The sequence below is a fragment of the Drosophila bipectinata genome, chromosome 3L (assembly GCF_030179905.1).
Source record: "Drosophila bipectinata strain 14024-0381.07 chromosome 3L, DbipHiC1v2, whole genome shotgun sequence".
Taxonomy (NCBI): domain Eukaryota; kingdom Metazoa; phylum Arthropoda; class Insecta; order Diptera; family Drosophilidae; genus Drosophila; species Drosophila bipectinata.
Window position 1 is genome coordinate 7,131,201 of NC_091738.1, and position 12,478 is coordinate 7,143,678.

General features: G+C 42.3%; 5 protein-coding genes across 7 annotated transcripts; 2 read left to right on the forward strand and 3 right to left on the reverse strand.

Moving 5' to 3' along the window:
• The first annotated feature begins 52 nt into the window (after positions 1 to 52).
• Pfdn2 (prefoldin 2) lies at positions 53 to 1,024 on the forward strand. Its single transcript, XM_017232198.3, has 2 exons — positions 53 to 323; positions 437 to 1,024. Exons 1-2 carry the CDS (start codon positions 193 to 195, stop codon positions 735 to 737), a joined length of 432 nt encoding a protein of 143 aa, XP_017087687.1. The 5' UTR covers positions 53 to 192; the 3' UTR covers positions 738 to 1,024.
• Positions 1,025 to 1,085: 61 nt separating this feature from the next.
• Positions 1,086 to 3,881, reverse strand: Mocs1 (Molybdenum cofactor synthesis 1). Of its 3 annotated transcripts, none has more exons than XM_070279935.1 (5): positions 3,788 to 3,881; positions 3,462 to 3,671; positions 3,314 to 3,392; positions 1,929 to 2,780; positions 1,087 to 1,770 (listed from the first exon to the last, which is right to left on the reverse strand). In XM_070279935.1, the coding sequence occupies exons 2-5, from the start codon at positions 3,633 to 3,635 to the stop codon at positions 1,199 to 1,201; spliced, it is 1,677 nt and encodes a 558-aa protein (XP_070136036.1). In that variant the 5' UTR covers positions 3,636 to 3,671; positions 3,788 to 3,881; the 3' UTR covers positions 1,087 to 1,198. The 3 variants fall into 3 exon arrangements, with proteins under 3 accessions (XP_070136037.1, XP_070136036.1, XP_070136038.1); XM_070279937.1 differs by having other exon boundaries at positions 1,632 to 1,864; XM_070279936.1 differs by having other exon boundaries at positions 1,086 to 1,770; positions 3,462 to 3,875.
• A 2,781-nt stretch (positions 3,882 to 6,662) lies between these two features.
• Positions 6,663 to 7,786, forward strand: LOC108119145 (uncharacterized). The gene is made up of 3 exons (XM_017232175.3): positions 6,663 to 6,912; positions 6,976 to 7,184; positions 7,245 to 7,786. The coding sequence occupies exons 1-3, from the start codon at positions 6,719 to 6,721 to the stop codon at positions 7,418 to 7,420; spliced, it is 579 nt and encodes a 192-aa protein (XP_017087664.2). The 5' UTR covers positions 6,663 to 6,718; the 3' UTR covers positions 7,421 to 7,786.
• A 129-nt stretch (positions 7,787 to 7,915) lies between these two features.
• On the reverse strand, positions 7,916 to 11,102 carry SuUR (Suppressor of Under-Replication). The gene is made up of 4 exons (XM_017232173.3): positions 10,775 to 11,102; positions 10,517 to 10,716; positions 10,280 to 10,458; positions 7,916 to 10,201 (listed from the first exon to the last, which is right to left on the reverse strand). The coding sequence occupies exons 1-4, from the start codon at positions 11,100 to 11,102 to the stop codon at positions 8,059 to 8,061; spliced, it is 2,850 nt and encodes a 949-aa protein (XP_017087662.2). The 3' UTR covers positions 7,916 to 8,058.
• A 29-nt stretch (positions 11,103 to 11,131) lies between these two features.
• On the reverse strand, positions 11,132 to 11,491 carry LOC108119146 (uncharacterized). The gene is made up of 2 exons (XM_017232176.3): positions 11,404 to 11,491; positions 11,132 to 11,352 (listed from the first exon to the last, which is right to left on the reverse strand). Exon 2 carries the CDS (start codon positions 11,324 to 11,326, stop codon positions 11,132 to 11,134), a length of 195 nt encoding a protein of 64 aa, XP_017087665.2. The 5' UTR covers positions 11,327 to 11,352; positions 11,404 to 11,491.
• Between the last annotated feature and the right edge of the window lie 987 nt (positions 11,492 to 12,478).

Below are 12,478 nucleotides of genomic sequence, written 5' to 3' on the forward strand. Positions count from 1 at the left end.
TTATACTTTAGTATTTTTTAAAAGCTTGTTAACCCCTTGACGGTATTTTTCATCTTTTCCTCGAGCGGTCACACTGCCCTTACCCTCGTGTTCGCCGACTTATTTTGAAAGAAAAATCCCGATTTTCGTGAATTTGGAGCGAATTAGCCAGCCTAGCTTAGGAATCGGTCCTTTTGGGGAACGTGCAGCGCAATGAGCACCGAATCGGCGAAGCCGGCCTTGAGCCAGGAGGCCATTGTGGCCCAGTTCCAACAGCTGCGAAATGAGCAGCGCAACTTGGCCAACAGTCTAAACACCCTGGAAATGGATTTACGGGAGCACAAGTGAGTCACCAATGGTCGAAAAATGGTCATTGGGAGTGGTTCAACTAAAGCAAATGAAATAGTTCCCTAAAACATGTTGAAATATCATAGTAAAATATTTTGTATTCCCGCAGAACTGTGATAGAAACTCTGGAGTCGGCGGATCCGGAGCGTAAGTGCTTCCGTCTGATTGGCGGTGTCCTCTGCGAACGGACTGTTAAGGAGGTTCTACCGCAGCTGGTGGAGAACAAGGACTTTATCGCCAAGACCATTACCATGGTCACCGAGGACCTGAGCAAAAAAGGAAGCGAATTGAACAAGTTCAAGGAGGATAATCACATCAAGATTCGGGGCGAACACCTCGGAACTGAGGGATCAAAGGGTTCGGATGCTGCGGAGAAGGCGGAGAACCGCAACGTCCTGGTCTCCAACTAGGAATAGGCACTTCTCCTCCGCCCCCACACGCCGATAAGTGCACCGTATTTATTGTGTCTTTGTGAAGAGGAGAGGGAACTATGCCAGGATTCGCGAACAATAATCCGCGATAACGGAACAGTTCTGATGTTGTATGTAATACTAGCTGTAAGGCTCAGCTCACGACACACCCAACAAAAAAATGGCACCAACACATCCAATCCCATCTCCACTTCCCTCATTTAACATAACCCACTCTGGCTACGAAATTAAAGAGAACCGCTAACTTGAACTTCTGTAAACGGAAACGCTAGACTTGTTATTTGGTTCACTTTCTTCAAGGTTGTTTTGTTTGGAAAACTATACGATATTTATTTATTTTTTAAGAAAATAGAAATACTCTTAAATCCCTGCTTACAATAGCCATTCAAGTGTTTCTTAGAAGCAACATTACACTAAGAAGTTGAATTAGTTTTCCAACTTCATTCGAAGTCTTCTGGCTTGGCCTCCTCACGATTAAAGTCCCTTTTTCCGCCGGATTTGCTTAGTAGTCGGATGTTGGTAATGCAGATGTCGTGGGACACGGCCTTGCACATATCGTAGACCGTCAGTGCAGCAATGGAGACAGCTGTCAGAGCCTCCATCTCCACGCCAGTTTGACCCGAGCAGCGTACGGTTGCTTTTAGATGAACGGATTGAGTGCTCTTCTGTAGGACGGCCAATACCTTTACGGAGGATAAGCTGATGTTGTGGCACAAGGGTATGAGTTCTGAGGTGCGTTTGGCTCCCATGATGCCTGCCAGCTGGGCTACCGTAAGGACATCTCCTTTGGCCAGTTCATTAGCGGCTATTAACTGGGTTAAATGCTCGCCCACTCGGACAGTGGCCTCCGCTTGAGCTAATCTGGTGGTGGACGCCTTTCCGCCCACATCCACCATTTGGGCCTTGCCGTGGGAATTGACGTGCGTCAGATGACTGGCATTGCGGACTTGCAGCCTGGCAGCAGGATGAGTCATTTGATGAAGTAATAGATGAGGATGATACGGAACTGCACCTGCAATGGGAGAGAGGATGGAGAGTGTGGTGTGTCTACTAGCCGCCAATGAGGATCATGGGCCGGTTCTCCATCTGCGACAGGTTGAGCATGCCTGCGAAGGAGGACCATGTTCTGAGAACTTTCTGGGTAGACAACTTTGGGATCTTTCCACTCACCTGCGTGCTGCTTCTTTTTGCGTTGAACTGCCGCCGCAATGAAATCCACCAGCTGGTCCTCTGTGACGTCCTTCCTTCGCATGGCGTCCCTCAAGGAAAACTCCTTATTCCCGAACAGGCAAACCTTGATGTTTCCATCGGCTGTGAGCCGTAATCTGTTGCAGGTTCCACAAAAGTGTTCCGTCATGGAGGTTATGAAGCCCACTTGACCCTTGAAGCCAGGTACGGCATAGGCTTTGGAGGTATCATTGGGTCCATTGGGCAGAGCTGCAAATTCTGGCCATCTTTTACGGATTGCGTTGACCGTGTCCTTGTAGGAAATCAGTCTCTCCGTGTGCCACTTGTTTCCGGAGAAGGGCATGTACTCTATGAACCGCACATCCACCGGACGATCCTTGGTGAACTCTACAAAATCGCAGATCTCGTCCTCATTGAAATCCCGCATTAGGACGCAGTTTACTTTGGGCGTGTAGCCCAACTGAACCGCCAAATCGATGCCAGCTATAACTCGCTCCCATCCTTTTCGGCGGGTGATCTTCTCGAAGCGATCCTTCTTCAGGGTGTCCAGGCTGATGTTCAAGGAGTCCAATCCTGCTCTTTGAAGCGGTAACAGCAGCCGGGTTAGAACCAGGCCATTGGTGGTGATGCCAACATGTTCCAGGTGGGGCAGAGCCTTCATTTGTGCCACTATCTCCACTATGTCACGCCGGACAGTGGGTTCGCCTCCGGTCAGACGAATCTTGCGTACTCCTTGTTCCACGAAAATCCGAGCCAGGCGAAGGACTTCCTCGGTGGTCAGGAGATTTGCCTTGGGTTGCAGGGGAACTCCCTCAGCGGGCATGCAGTAATCACCTGAAATGGAATCTTCCGATTAAAGTCTGTATAATAAAGTTCACCCTAAATATGTTATCAATTATTTCAAAATTTATGATTGTTATTTTTTTTATTAAAGTTCAAAGAACTTAACTAAGATGACTTATTATGGAGTTGTTCTCTTAAGGTCTTTTATCACTTTTGAAATTTTTGAATGGAACATTCTAGAATATATTAAGAAAATATTGGCATAAACAACTTAATCCAGCAAATGTTGATTTAAAATTGATAATAAACGAGGTGTTTACTAAATAATTGATTACAATTCAACCCCTATATTAAATTAGAACATTTATACTAATTTTAGTAAATTAAAGGTCAAATATAGTAACTGAAAACCTATTTTCCTAACCACCATTGTACATGTGTCGGACACGAATTTCGCAACAAAAGTCAATCAAGGTAGGAATCCACTTCAGGGCGGGCTTTATCAAACATGTTTGTGGTAATAACAGGGGTACCACTGATAAGGATGAAAAAATGGCCAAAACTATTAAAGAAAAGAAACTTACATCTCAGATTACAGCGTTCGGTGAGGGAAATCCTCAGGTAGGTGTGGTGCCTGCCAAAGGTGTCCGTCAACGGGGAATTCTACAAAAAATCCAGGCTATAGAAATCGAATCTAATTTGGGGAAAGGGGTGCTCCAAATATCCGCTTACTTTTTGCTGATCCACCTGTTGGATCGGTTTCTCCAGTGGCTCCAGTGCCGCAGCCTGTGCCAGCTTCAGGTAACCGGTTGTGGCCTTCTGCCGGACACCTGCTCCGCCCCCCAAGAGCTCCCTGTTCTCCTGCCGCAGCAGTGTCTGAATCGCGTGTCTCGCCAGTAGCCGCATTTTAGGTTTATTATTGCTTGATTGATGTGCTCTCGGCTAAAATGTGTTCCAAGCGAATACAATTGAATGGACTTACGTAAACCGGCGGTTCGAGGGGGGTTTGGATGGGTAACGGCAGGGAATCAAGTATCACTCGAGCGATGAAAACATACCGATTTCGGACAGCTCCCTCTGATAAGCAATTACATATGCTCGACGCACGCCGTTCTAAAATACCGCACTCCGATTCCGACCGCACCCGGCGAGTGTTGTTTATAAAATAAAAAGTCAACTTGGTGATCATCTGGCTAAGCTTCTAACGCAGCTTTTCGCCAAAGCTTTTTTGTGAAAAATAACGCAAACTTTTCTAATAATTCCCAAAAATGGAGGGGAACGGTGTGGAGCCCACAGAGCTTTAGCCTCTCCATATATTGGAAATCGCTTACCTAAGGCAAGATATATACAAATTTTATGCTGCATCGCAAGTTTTAAGTTTGCAATATTTATTAATTTATTTTCATCATTATAGATTTTATAAATTTTAATTTTAAAAGCAGCTTTCGATTTTTATAGACCCCTTCAAAAGGATATCTTCTTCAAGAAGAGGGCATCCCCTTCAAAAATGTCGAAAACGTATGGAAGCCCAATATGAGCCAATGCGAAGGCTATATCTTCACAAATAATCATCCGATCCCTAAGCGGGATATTTTAAACGATTTGTGGATAGATTCTCCATAAATCTGCATCAAAAACTAGATGCAAAATATTTTTGAAATTTTTTGTCATTTTTTCTGGGTCATCCCCTTCAAAAATGTGGAAAACACAAGGGAGCCCAATATGAGCCACTGCGAAGGCTATATCTTCACAAATAATCATCCGATCCCTAAGAGGGATACTTTAAACGATTTGTGGATAAATTCTCCGTAAATCTGCATCAAAATCTTGATGCAAAATATTTTTGAAAATTTGTGTCATTTTTTCTGGGCCATCCCCTTCAAAAATGTGGAAAACGCATGGGATCCCAATATGAGCCACTGCGAAGGCTATATCTTCGCCAATAATCATCCGATCCCTAAGCGGGATACCCTAAATGATTTGTGGATAGATTCTCCGTAAATCTGCATCAAAATCTAGATGCAAAATATTTTTGAAATTTTTTTTCCTTTTTTCTGGGCCATCCCCTTCAAAAATGTGGAAAACACAAGGGAGCCCAATATGAGCCACTGCGAAGGCTATATCTTCACAAATAATCATCCGATCCCTAAGAGGGATACTTTAAACGATTTGTGGATAAATTCTCCGTAAATCTGCATCAAAATCTTGATGCAAAATATTTTTGAAAATTTGTGTCATTTTTTCTGGGCCATCCCCTTCAAAAATGTGGAAAACGCATGGGATCCCAATATGAGCCACTGCGAAGGCTATATCTTCGCCAATAATCATCCGATCCCTAAGAGGGATACTTTAAACGATTTGTGGATAAATTCTCCGTAAATCTGCATCAAAATCTAGATGCAAAATATTTTTGAAATTTTTTGTCATTTTTTCTGGGCCATCCCCTTCAAAAATGTGGAAAACGCATGGGATCCCAATATGAGCCACTGCGAAGGCTATATCTTCGCCAATAATCATCCGATCCCTAAGCGGGATACCCTAAATGATTTGTGGATAGATTCTCCGTAAATCTGCATCAAAATCTAGATGCAAAATATTTTTGAAATTTTTTTTCCTTTTTTCTGGGCCATCCCCTTCAAAAATGTGGAAAACGCAAGGGAGCCCAATATGAGCCACTGCGAAGGCTATATCTTCGCCAATAATCATCCGATCCCTAAGAGGGATACTTTAAACGATTTGTGGATCTATTCTCCGCAAATCTGCATCAAAATTTAGATGCAGAATATTTTTGAAATTTTTTTTCAATTTTTCTGGGCCATCCCCTTCAAAAATGTGGAAAACGCATGGGATCCCAATATGAGCCACTGCGAAGGCTATATCTTCACAAATAATCATCCGATCCCTAAGCGGGATATTTTAAACGATTTGTGGATAGATTCTCCATAAATCTGCATCAAAAACTAGATGCAAAATATTTTTGAAATTTTTTGTCATTTTTTCTGGGTTATCCCCTTCAAAAATGTGGAAAACGCATGGGATCCCAATATGAGCCACTGCAAAAGCTATATCTTCGCCAATATTCATCCGATTCCTAAGCGGGATATTTTAAACGATTTGTGGATCTATTCTCCGCAAATCTGCATCAAAATCTAGATGGAAAATATTTTTGAAATTTTTTGTCATTTTTTCTGGGCCATCCCCTTCAAAAATGTGGAAAACGCATGGGAGCCCAATATGAGACACTGCGAATGCTATATCTTCGCCAATAATCATCCGATTTCTAAGCGGGATACTTTAAACGATTTGTGGATAGATTCTCCATAAATCTGCATCAAAAACTAGATGCAAAATATTTTTGAAATTTTTTGTCATTTTTTCTGGGCCATCCCCTTCAAAAATGTGGAAAACGCAAGGGAGCCCAATATGAGCCACTGCGAAGGCTATATCTTCACAAATAATCATCCGATTTCTAAGAGGGATACTTTAAACGATTAGTGGATAGATTTATTGCGGATCCATAAATCCCTTTCAAAAAGTGTGGAATCAAAATGAAATTTTCCCAGTCGTAAAAAATTGTATCTTTTTTTAGATCCCCTCTGAGCCTCTACGTCACTGCTTAGAAAGACCCCTTTGTTTATCTTTTCTCTTTTTGTTTAGCTATGTATGTAGCCTGTCTTCGCTCTTTCTTCTTTAAGGGAGTACTCTAGTTTAAAAAGAAAAACAAGAAGTATTTAAATTTTGTAATAATATGTCTAAAATTTAAAATTTCTATTTATTTTTGGAGGTGAACTGCCTCTATACATCCATACTGGATACCTATTCCTTCTTAAGTCTAGACCAGATTACCCCCTTGAGAGGCTGTTTTTCCGCACATACTGGTGAATTCTCCGGCACATGTTTATTTGAAATTCGAATAACCCTACATCTGTAAATGTACCATAAGCAAACGATAGTCAGTCGAGCTCGGAAATCCATTCAGTACAGAAGTCATGCGTAGTGCTCAACGGTGGAATATAAAGCGGGCCTCCGTAATCCTCAGCGTCGCCCTGCTGCTCTATGTTTTTGTATTCTCCAGCGGCTATCACAAGTACCAGATCGAGGGTATTATCGAGCGGGCGCAACCGGAAAAGGTCTGGGAGTATGTGGCCGATTTTAACAAGATGCGCCTTCTAAATCCCACAATGTGAGTTCTTAAAAATATTCGGAAATTTAAAAAATTGTATCACATATTTTATCTATATTTTAGCATTGATTTTAAGATACTGGCGGATCATGGACACGCCCACGACTGGCGGTATACAGTGCAGTACACGGAAAAGCTCTCCCATTGGCCACATTGGCTGAACACGGCCATTGCTAAGTACGTGGTCACCAAGACGTTGCCAGGAGTTACTCCGGTGGGATATGGCATTCATTCCACCCATGAAACATGCTTCTTCAGTGGATTCTACTGCTGTAGGTTTTTTATTTCTATGAAAGAAATCTTCTCCGCAACTAAATCTTCTGAATTTCTAGTACGATCTATCAGCGAATTCTCCTTTAGGAATTCCAATGGGAACACCTTTGCCCAGGAGAAAATCCAGTACCAGTGTCCACCGCTTTTGGCCAGCATGTGCCGAAGAGAACTGGAATTCCAGCGCCAGGCAGTGATGTATAATCTTACCCACATATTTAGTAAGCAGAGTACATAGTTAGGGAGAATTAGATGTTATCTTCAATTCGAATAAATAAAAAGAATTCAACTTTGTTTCAGAAAAAATCTTTACGATAATCGAATAAAAAAAATTGATATATTTTGTCTTTAACCATTCGAATATTCGGTAAAATAATATAATACATTTTCAAAGTTTCAAAATCACTCGAAAAAAGCTATAAACTCAATTATTATCATTGGGATAAACAAAATAGAAATTTATTAAAATCGACATGTCATCTGTCGAATAAATTTATTTTAAGTTTAATTAAAATTCAAAGAAAATTAAGGTTTCAAATTGCTGTCATCAATATTGCATGGTGTAATCTTTAAAGCGTGCACAAATAAATGAAATTTAACTAAATTGGCTAGTTAATAGCTGTTTGGCTTTACGATTTTTAGTTAACATTCTACCACGTTTATGTTACAACCTACTGAAAAGAAGTCTTTTTTTTTCCAAGTTGCTGTTAACTTTTGCTTGGCTTTTGATTAAATGAGTTTCCTAATTTTACGATCCGACAATAATAAATCAATCAATATATAATATCCGGATCATAAAAATTAGGCTTCAGTTCATTAATAACTTATCATATATATGAGGACATCTTTAAAAGCGTCCTTTTAAAACATTCCATGTCATTTAAAAAGATCCAATCGCTTTCTTCTAGTGGGCCCCGATGGTCCCCCACTTCTTGACGATCGCGCTCGGCAAGCTGCTTCGCTTGTGGATGGAGCTACCGGAGTACTGGGAGCGCTAACTGATTCCACAGAACTGGTCTGTGAAGTCCCACCGAAGACAGTGCCAAACCAGCGAGTTAGCTTGGTGGCCTGCGAGATTTTTCCTCCTTGTTTTGGGGATTTGGGTGACTTGCGTACAGCTTGCGATGCGGAGGTAGTACTGCGATTTGGTTGGGTTCTTTCCTGGGCAATACCTGAACCGATCAGGTATTTTGTAATTTTATTTGCCTGGATTGGCTTGACACTCTGCTGCTCTGTCTGAACGGGCGAAACATCGCCGGAAGAGTTCAATCGCATGCGACTGCCAAACTCTCCATTGTTGGTGATCTCGAAGAAGTCCTCCTCGAGCAATGTTTGCCTTCTCTGGGTTACAGTGGGTCCATTGCTCTGCTTCTGTGTCTGTGGCAGTGTGGGCAAGACTTTGGGCGTCGATTGTTCCAGCTGCGTTTGCTGGCGTGGCTCAAACATTTTCTCAAGGATATCTAGGCAGGATCGGTCTCTTTTCTTCTTCGGAGGAGCTGCACTTGTTTTAGCGTGTTGCTGTTGAAATTGTTTCACTTCAGAGCCAAAGATCTTGAATCCTTCAAAGGGGGTTGATGCGGGAGGTGGTTGAGCCAAGGGAATCTGCGACATATCCGATGTAATGCTGAATATATCCGGAGACTTGTTGGATTTCCTCTTCGGAGGCGGCAGACCTACAGAAAAACTAGACGTCGGTGGCGATGGCTCCGGTTTTCTTTTGCGCTTTAATGCCTTTGTGCGGCGGCTCTCCGAAGGACAGTTTTGCGAACTTTCATCCAGAGAGCTGGATATGACCACAGTCTCTCCTGGTTGATTTCCTAGCGGAACATCAATTACTTCCGAATCACTCAATAGGTTAGCCGAAGGAAGTCTCAAAATCATCGGAGTCTGTTGAGGGGTTAAGGGTACTCGAAAGGTGGGAACTTCTAACATGTCCAGATTGTCAGGAAAGCGCTGAGCACATTGCATGAATTCGGAAGACAGTGAACTGCCGCTTAGGATTTGAGGAGTAGGTGTTACATGTTTGATTTCTGGTTTGGTGGTTGGGGCTTTGGGGCGCCCCCTTTTCCTTTTCGGAGTTTCAATAGCCGGTGGGGCGTCTGGTTTTTCTACATCTTCCGTAGCTGGCTCCTTAGTTGGCTTTTCCTTGATCTCCTTCTTCACTCTGGTCTTGCTTGTCTTGGGTGTTTGGGTTGCCTCGACCTTGATCCGCCTTGGAGTGTTTCTCTTAGTATCCTCCAGCCTGTGGTGTTTCACGTACTTGCTGTTGAGCTTGGATTCGGCTGATCTGGTCAAACGTTGCATGCCACGTGTGGCAGGACGATCAACTGGACTAGTATAGCTATGCTTGCTGCTTTTCGGCTTCGCCCTTGTAACCGATGGTTCTGTCTTCGGGGTTGCGAATGCGGTAGCCGTTTCTTTATTGGGAGGAGTCACTTTTACTTCCATCCTCTTGAGTCGGATGTTTAGCTTCATTGATTTTTTCGGTGTGGCTAATTTTTTTGGAGGTGTCAATGGCTTTGGACTGTCGTCCACCTTGTCTTCATTGTCATCCTTCTCGTCCTCCGATGACGACGAGTCCGCGATCTGCATTTTTCTCTTTTGTGGCATTTTCTTCTTCCGCTTAGGTGTTAATCTGGGAGATATATTCGCGGTTGGAGTGACCTTTGTGGAAATAACAATTTCACAATCGTCGCTGGAGACCACCAAGACTTGTTGGGCCTCGGGGGAAGGCTCCAAAACTATCGGTTCAACCTCAGAGTCGGATGTTTCGAATCTAAGTGGCGACATAGCCACAATTTCATCACTATGCTCGGATACCTTATCTGATTCTTCGTTTGGCTGAGGGATATTGTTTTCTAAAGATGCGAGCGTGGAGCAAACATCTGAGGAGCCGCTCAGTGTGCTCTGGCTATTCTTCGAAGCCAGCCAAAGGTTCAAATTGGTCTTGTATTGTTCCACTGTGACGAGAGGCAGGGTCGTATCGAACTGGTGACGAAAACGGCGAAGACGAAAATCCCTAAATATAAAAAAAACAAGTTATCTATTTTGTCCTCCATTAAAAGATAAGATATGATAGGGTTAATAGGCCACCTACTTTATGTAGTCGCTGAGGAATCCCCGCTGCTTGTAGTACTCCTCGAGATCAACGCACTTTTTAAACACTTCTTTCGGGTCGGGAAGATGGAACTTTCGGTTGAAGCTCTGGAAGTTCCGATACTGATGCTCCAGACGTCCGCCCAAGCGCAAAATATTGAACAGCAACTTGACATCCGACTGCAGGGAATGAACCAAGTGAATTAAACCCATTATGAGTCCGCATCGATTGCCTTACCGTAATGTCAACACTTGAGATAACCATGTTTACACGACCCTCATAATGCTTTAAAAGCATGGAGGTGCAGAAGCTGTTGTTTAATGAGTGACCGCGATTGTCCACAAAAATGTAGTCGAACTTCAGTCGGCTAAGATCTCCAATGCTACGCAGTTGGCTCCACTTGGCAAGATATACGCTGTGCGGTGTGTCTGTGGTGTCTGAAACAAGGACATCATTAATGTCTAGAAAGGATATACGGTTAAAGGGCAACTCTACCTTGCACATCCTGGATTGTGTGTACAGCCAGATCGGTTAGTGTGTCCAGATGAAATTGCCAGCCGGCCAGAAGGTGGTCATCGTTCTGAAGCACTAGCAAGACTTTCTTCTCTGGAGCTAGGGCACTAAGCAGCGCCGCCACGGTAGCCTGTTTTCCCAGGCCACTTTCATCATTCAGAATACAGAATTCTCGCTTACTGAGGTGTTCATGTAGAAATTTAACCGCTTCCAGCTGGAAGCTCTTCAGGTACTGTGTCACATGGCTGGTCACTAGAGCATCCGGCGATAGCCGAAGCTCCGGCATCTGTTCTGATATAAAGTGGTACATTGTTCTGGGCAGGAAAATCCCATGGAGGTTTAATGATGAGCGTGCAACGCTAAGTAGATGGACACCAGGATGTATAGTAGCTGCAGATACGAGAATATTACGAACATGGAGAAAGAACCGATTATCAGTTTTCGCGGCGTTGGCGTCCCATCAAATTCATTGTCTGGATTGAGGTCTACCACGTTATTGGTGTTGCTGGCGCTAGGATGGTAGCTGAAATGCATGTGGCTTGGGCAGTATGAAGGATACGCTTCAGCGGCGGGATACTTTAGGCTCTGCGTCGGAGAATAAGATGTTCTACCTTTAAATGAGAATGGCGATGGGCTTAGGGATAGGGTCCAGAAAATATTTAAGAGAAATTCTTATTTTTGCCTCCAATTTGTTATTTGTTGTTTTTGAGATGGAACTTCATGTCAGAGATGGACAATATTGGGAATGCAATGGCTATTAGAACTCAGAAAAAAACATAATTATGAAAATAAATTCATTTTCAATTTAAATTTAGGATGTTTTAATTTCTTTATGGCTCAAAAATGTATTTTATAGAGCAAACATTATTATTTTTAAAATCTTTCTATTAAAGAATATGTCCGTCAAATTAGCGTCGCTCAGTTAGCGTCGAAGCGGAACGGTGGAACTGGAACACTGGAATTGAATAAAAGACCAACCCGGCTAACAGCCCATACAAAAATTTCCCCAAAAGTTTTGTTTTTAAAATTGTAAAGCTCTAAGAGGATGCGCCCATATGCACGGTAGTGGAATCGATGTAGGACCTTTTCAAGTATATATGTAGCAAAAATCATACAAATCGCTCCCACTGATTTTGAGAAAATCGAATTACAGTTCCGCATATAATTTGATTGATAAGAGTAGCGCCAACTAGTGAACCGGAACCAGTCCACAAAAAAGTTCACTGAACTAGTTAAAAAATACTATATGGCCTCTTTTAGGTTTAATTAGTCCTTCACAGAGGATGCGCCAAAATGGACGGTATACCGTTTAAAAGCTTATTTTATACATAACATTATAAAACTATTTTTATTTAAATCGCTCCCACAAAAGTCTTATTTTCTCGGCGGCTCAAAATATGTGTAATGTTATTTTGAATCTGAAAGGAAAACCCTTTTTTGAACATAAAACCCTATAATTAGAAATAGAAACCCCATTTTTAAAAAATCCCATTAAAATATACAGACACAGATAAAAATAGATTTAGTTCTTAAAATATGCAATTATACATTTATTTATACATAAAAGTCGTTTTCAAAAGAATCGTTTACAAAAAATAGGGATTCCATTGATCTTCACTGTTCTACAGCATTTCGAAACCAACAATTTTCGAGACTCCTTCAATCCGATTTTTGAATGCCCTATAA

Coding starts and splice junctions, on each gene's coding strand:
- Pfdn2 (XM_017232198.3), top strand. CDS start 193: ATGAGCACCGAATCGGCGAAGCCGGCCTTGAGCCAGGAGGCCATTGTG. Junction 324..436: donor ATGGATTTACGGGAGCACAA/GTGAGTCACCAA, acceptor GTATTCCCGCAG/AACTGTGATAGAAACTCTGG.
- Mocs1 (XM_070279936.1), bottom strand. CDS start 3,635: ATGCGGCTACTGGCGAGACACGCGATTCAGACACTGCTGCGGCAGGAG. Junction 3,393..3,461: donor AACAGGTGGATCAGCAAAAA/GTAAGCGGATAT, acceptor GATTTTTTGTAG/AATTCCCCGTTGACGGACAC. Junction 1,771..1,928: donor CAAAAAGAAGCAGCACGCAG/GTGAGTGGAAAG, acceptor CTCCCATTGCAG/GTGCAGTTCCGTATCATCCT.
- LOC108119145 (XM_017232175.3), top strand. CDS start 6,719: ATGCGTAGTGCTCAACGGTGGAATATAAAGCGGGCCTCCGTAATCCTC. Junction 6,913..6,975: donor CGCCTTCTAAATCCCACAAT/GTGAGTTCTTAA, acceptor TCTATATTTTAG/CATTGATTTTAAGATACTGG. Junction 7,185..7,244: donor CTTCAGTGGATTCTACTGCT/GTAGGTTTTTTA, acceptor CTGAATTTCTAG/TACGATCTATCAGCGAATTC.
- SuUR (XM_017232173.3), bottom strand. CDS start 11,102: ATGTACCACTTTATATCAGAACAGATGCCGGAGCTTCGGCTATCGCCG. Junction 10,459..10,516: donor TCTCAAGTGTTGACATTACG/GTAAGGCAATCG, acceptor CATTCCCTGCAG/TCGGATGTCAAGTTGCTGTT. Junction 10,202..10,279: donor TTCCTCAGCGACTACATAAA/GTAGGTGGCCTA, acceptor TTTTATATTTAG/GGATTTTCGTCTTCGCCGTT.
- LOC108119146 (XM_017232176.3), bottom strand. CDS start 11,326: ATGCATTTCAGCTACCATCCTAGCGCCAGCAACACCAATAACGTGGTA.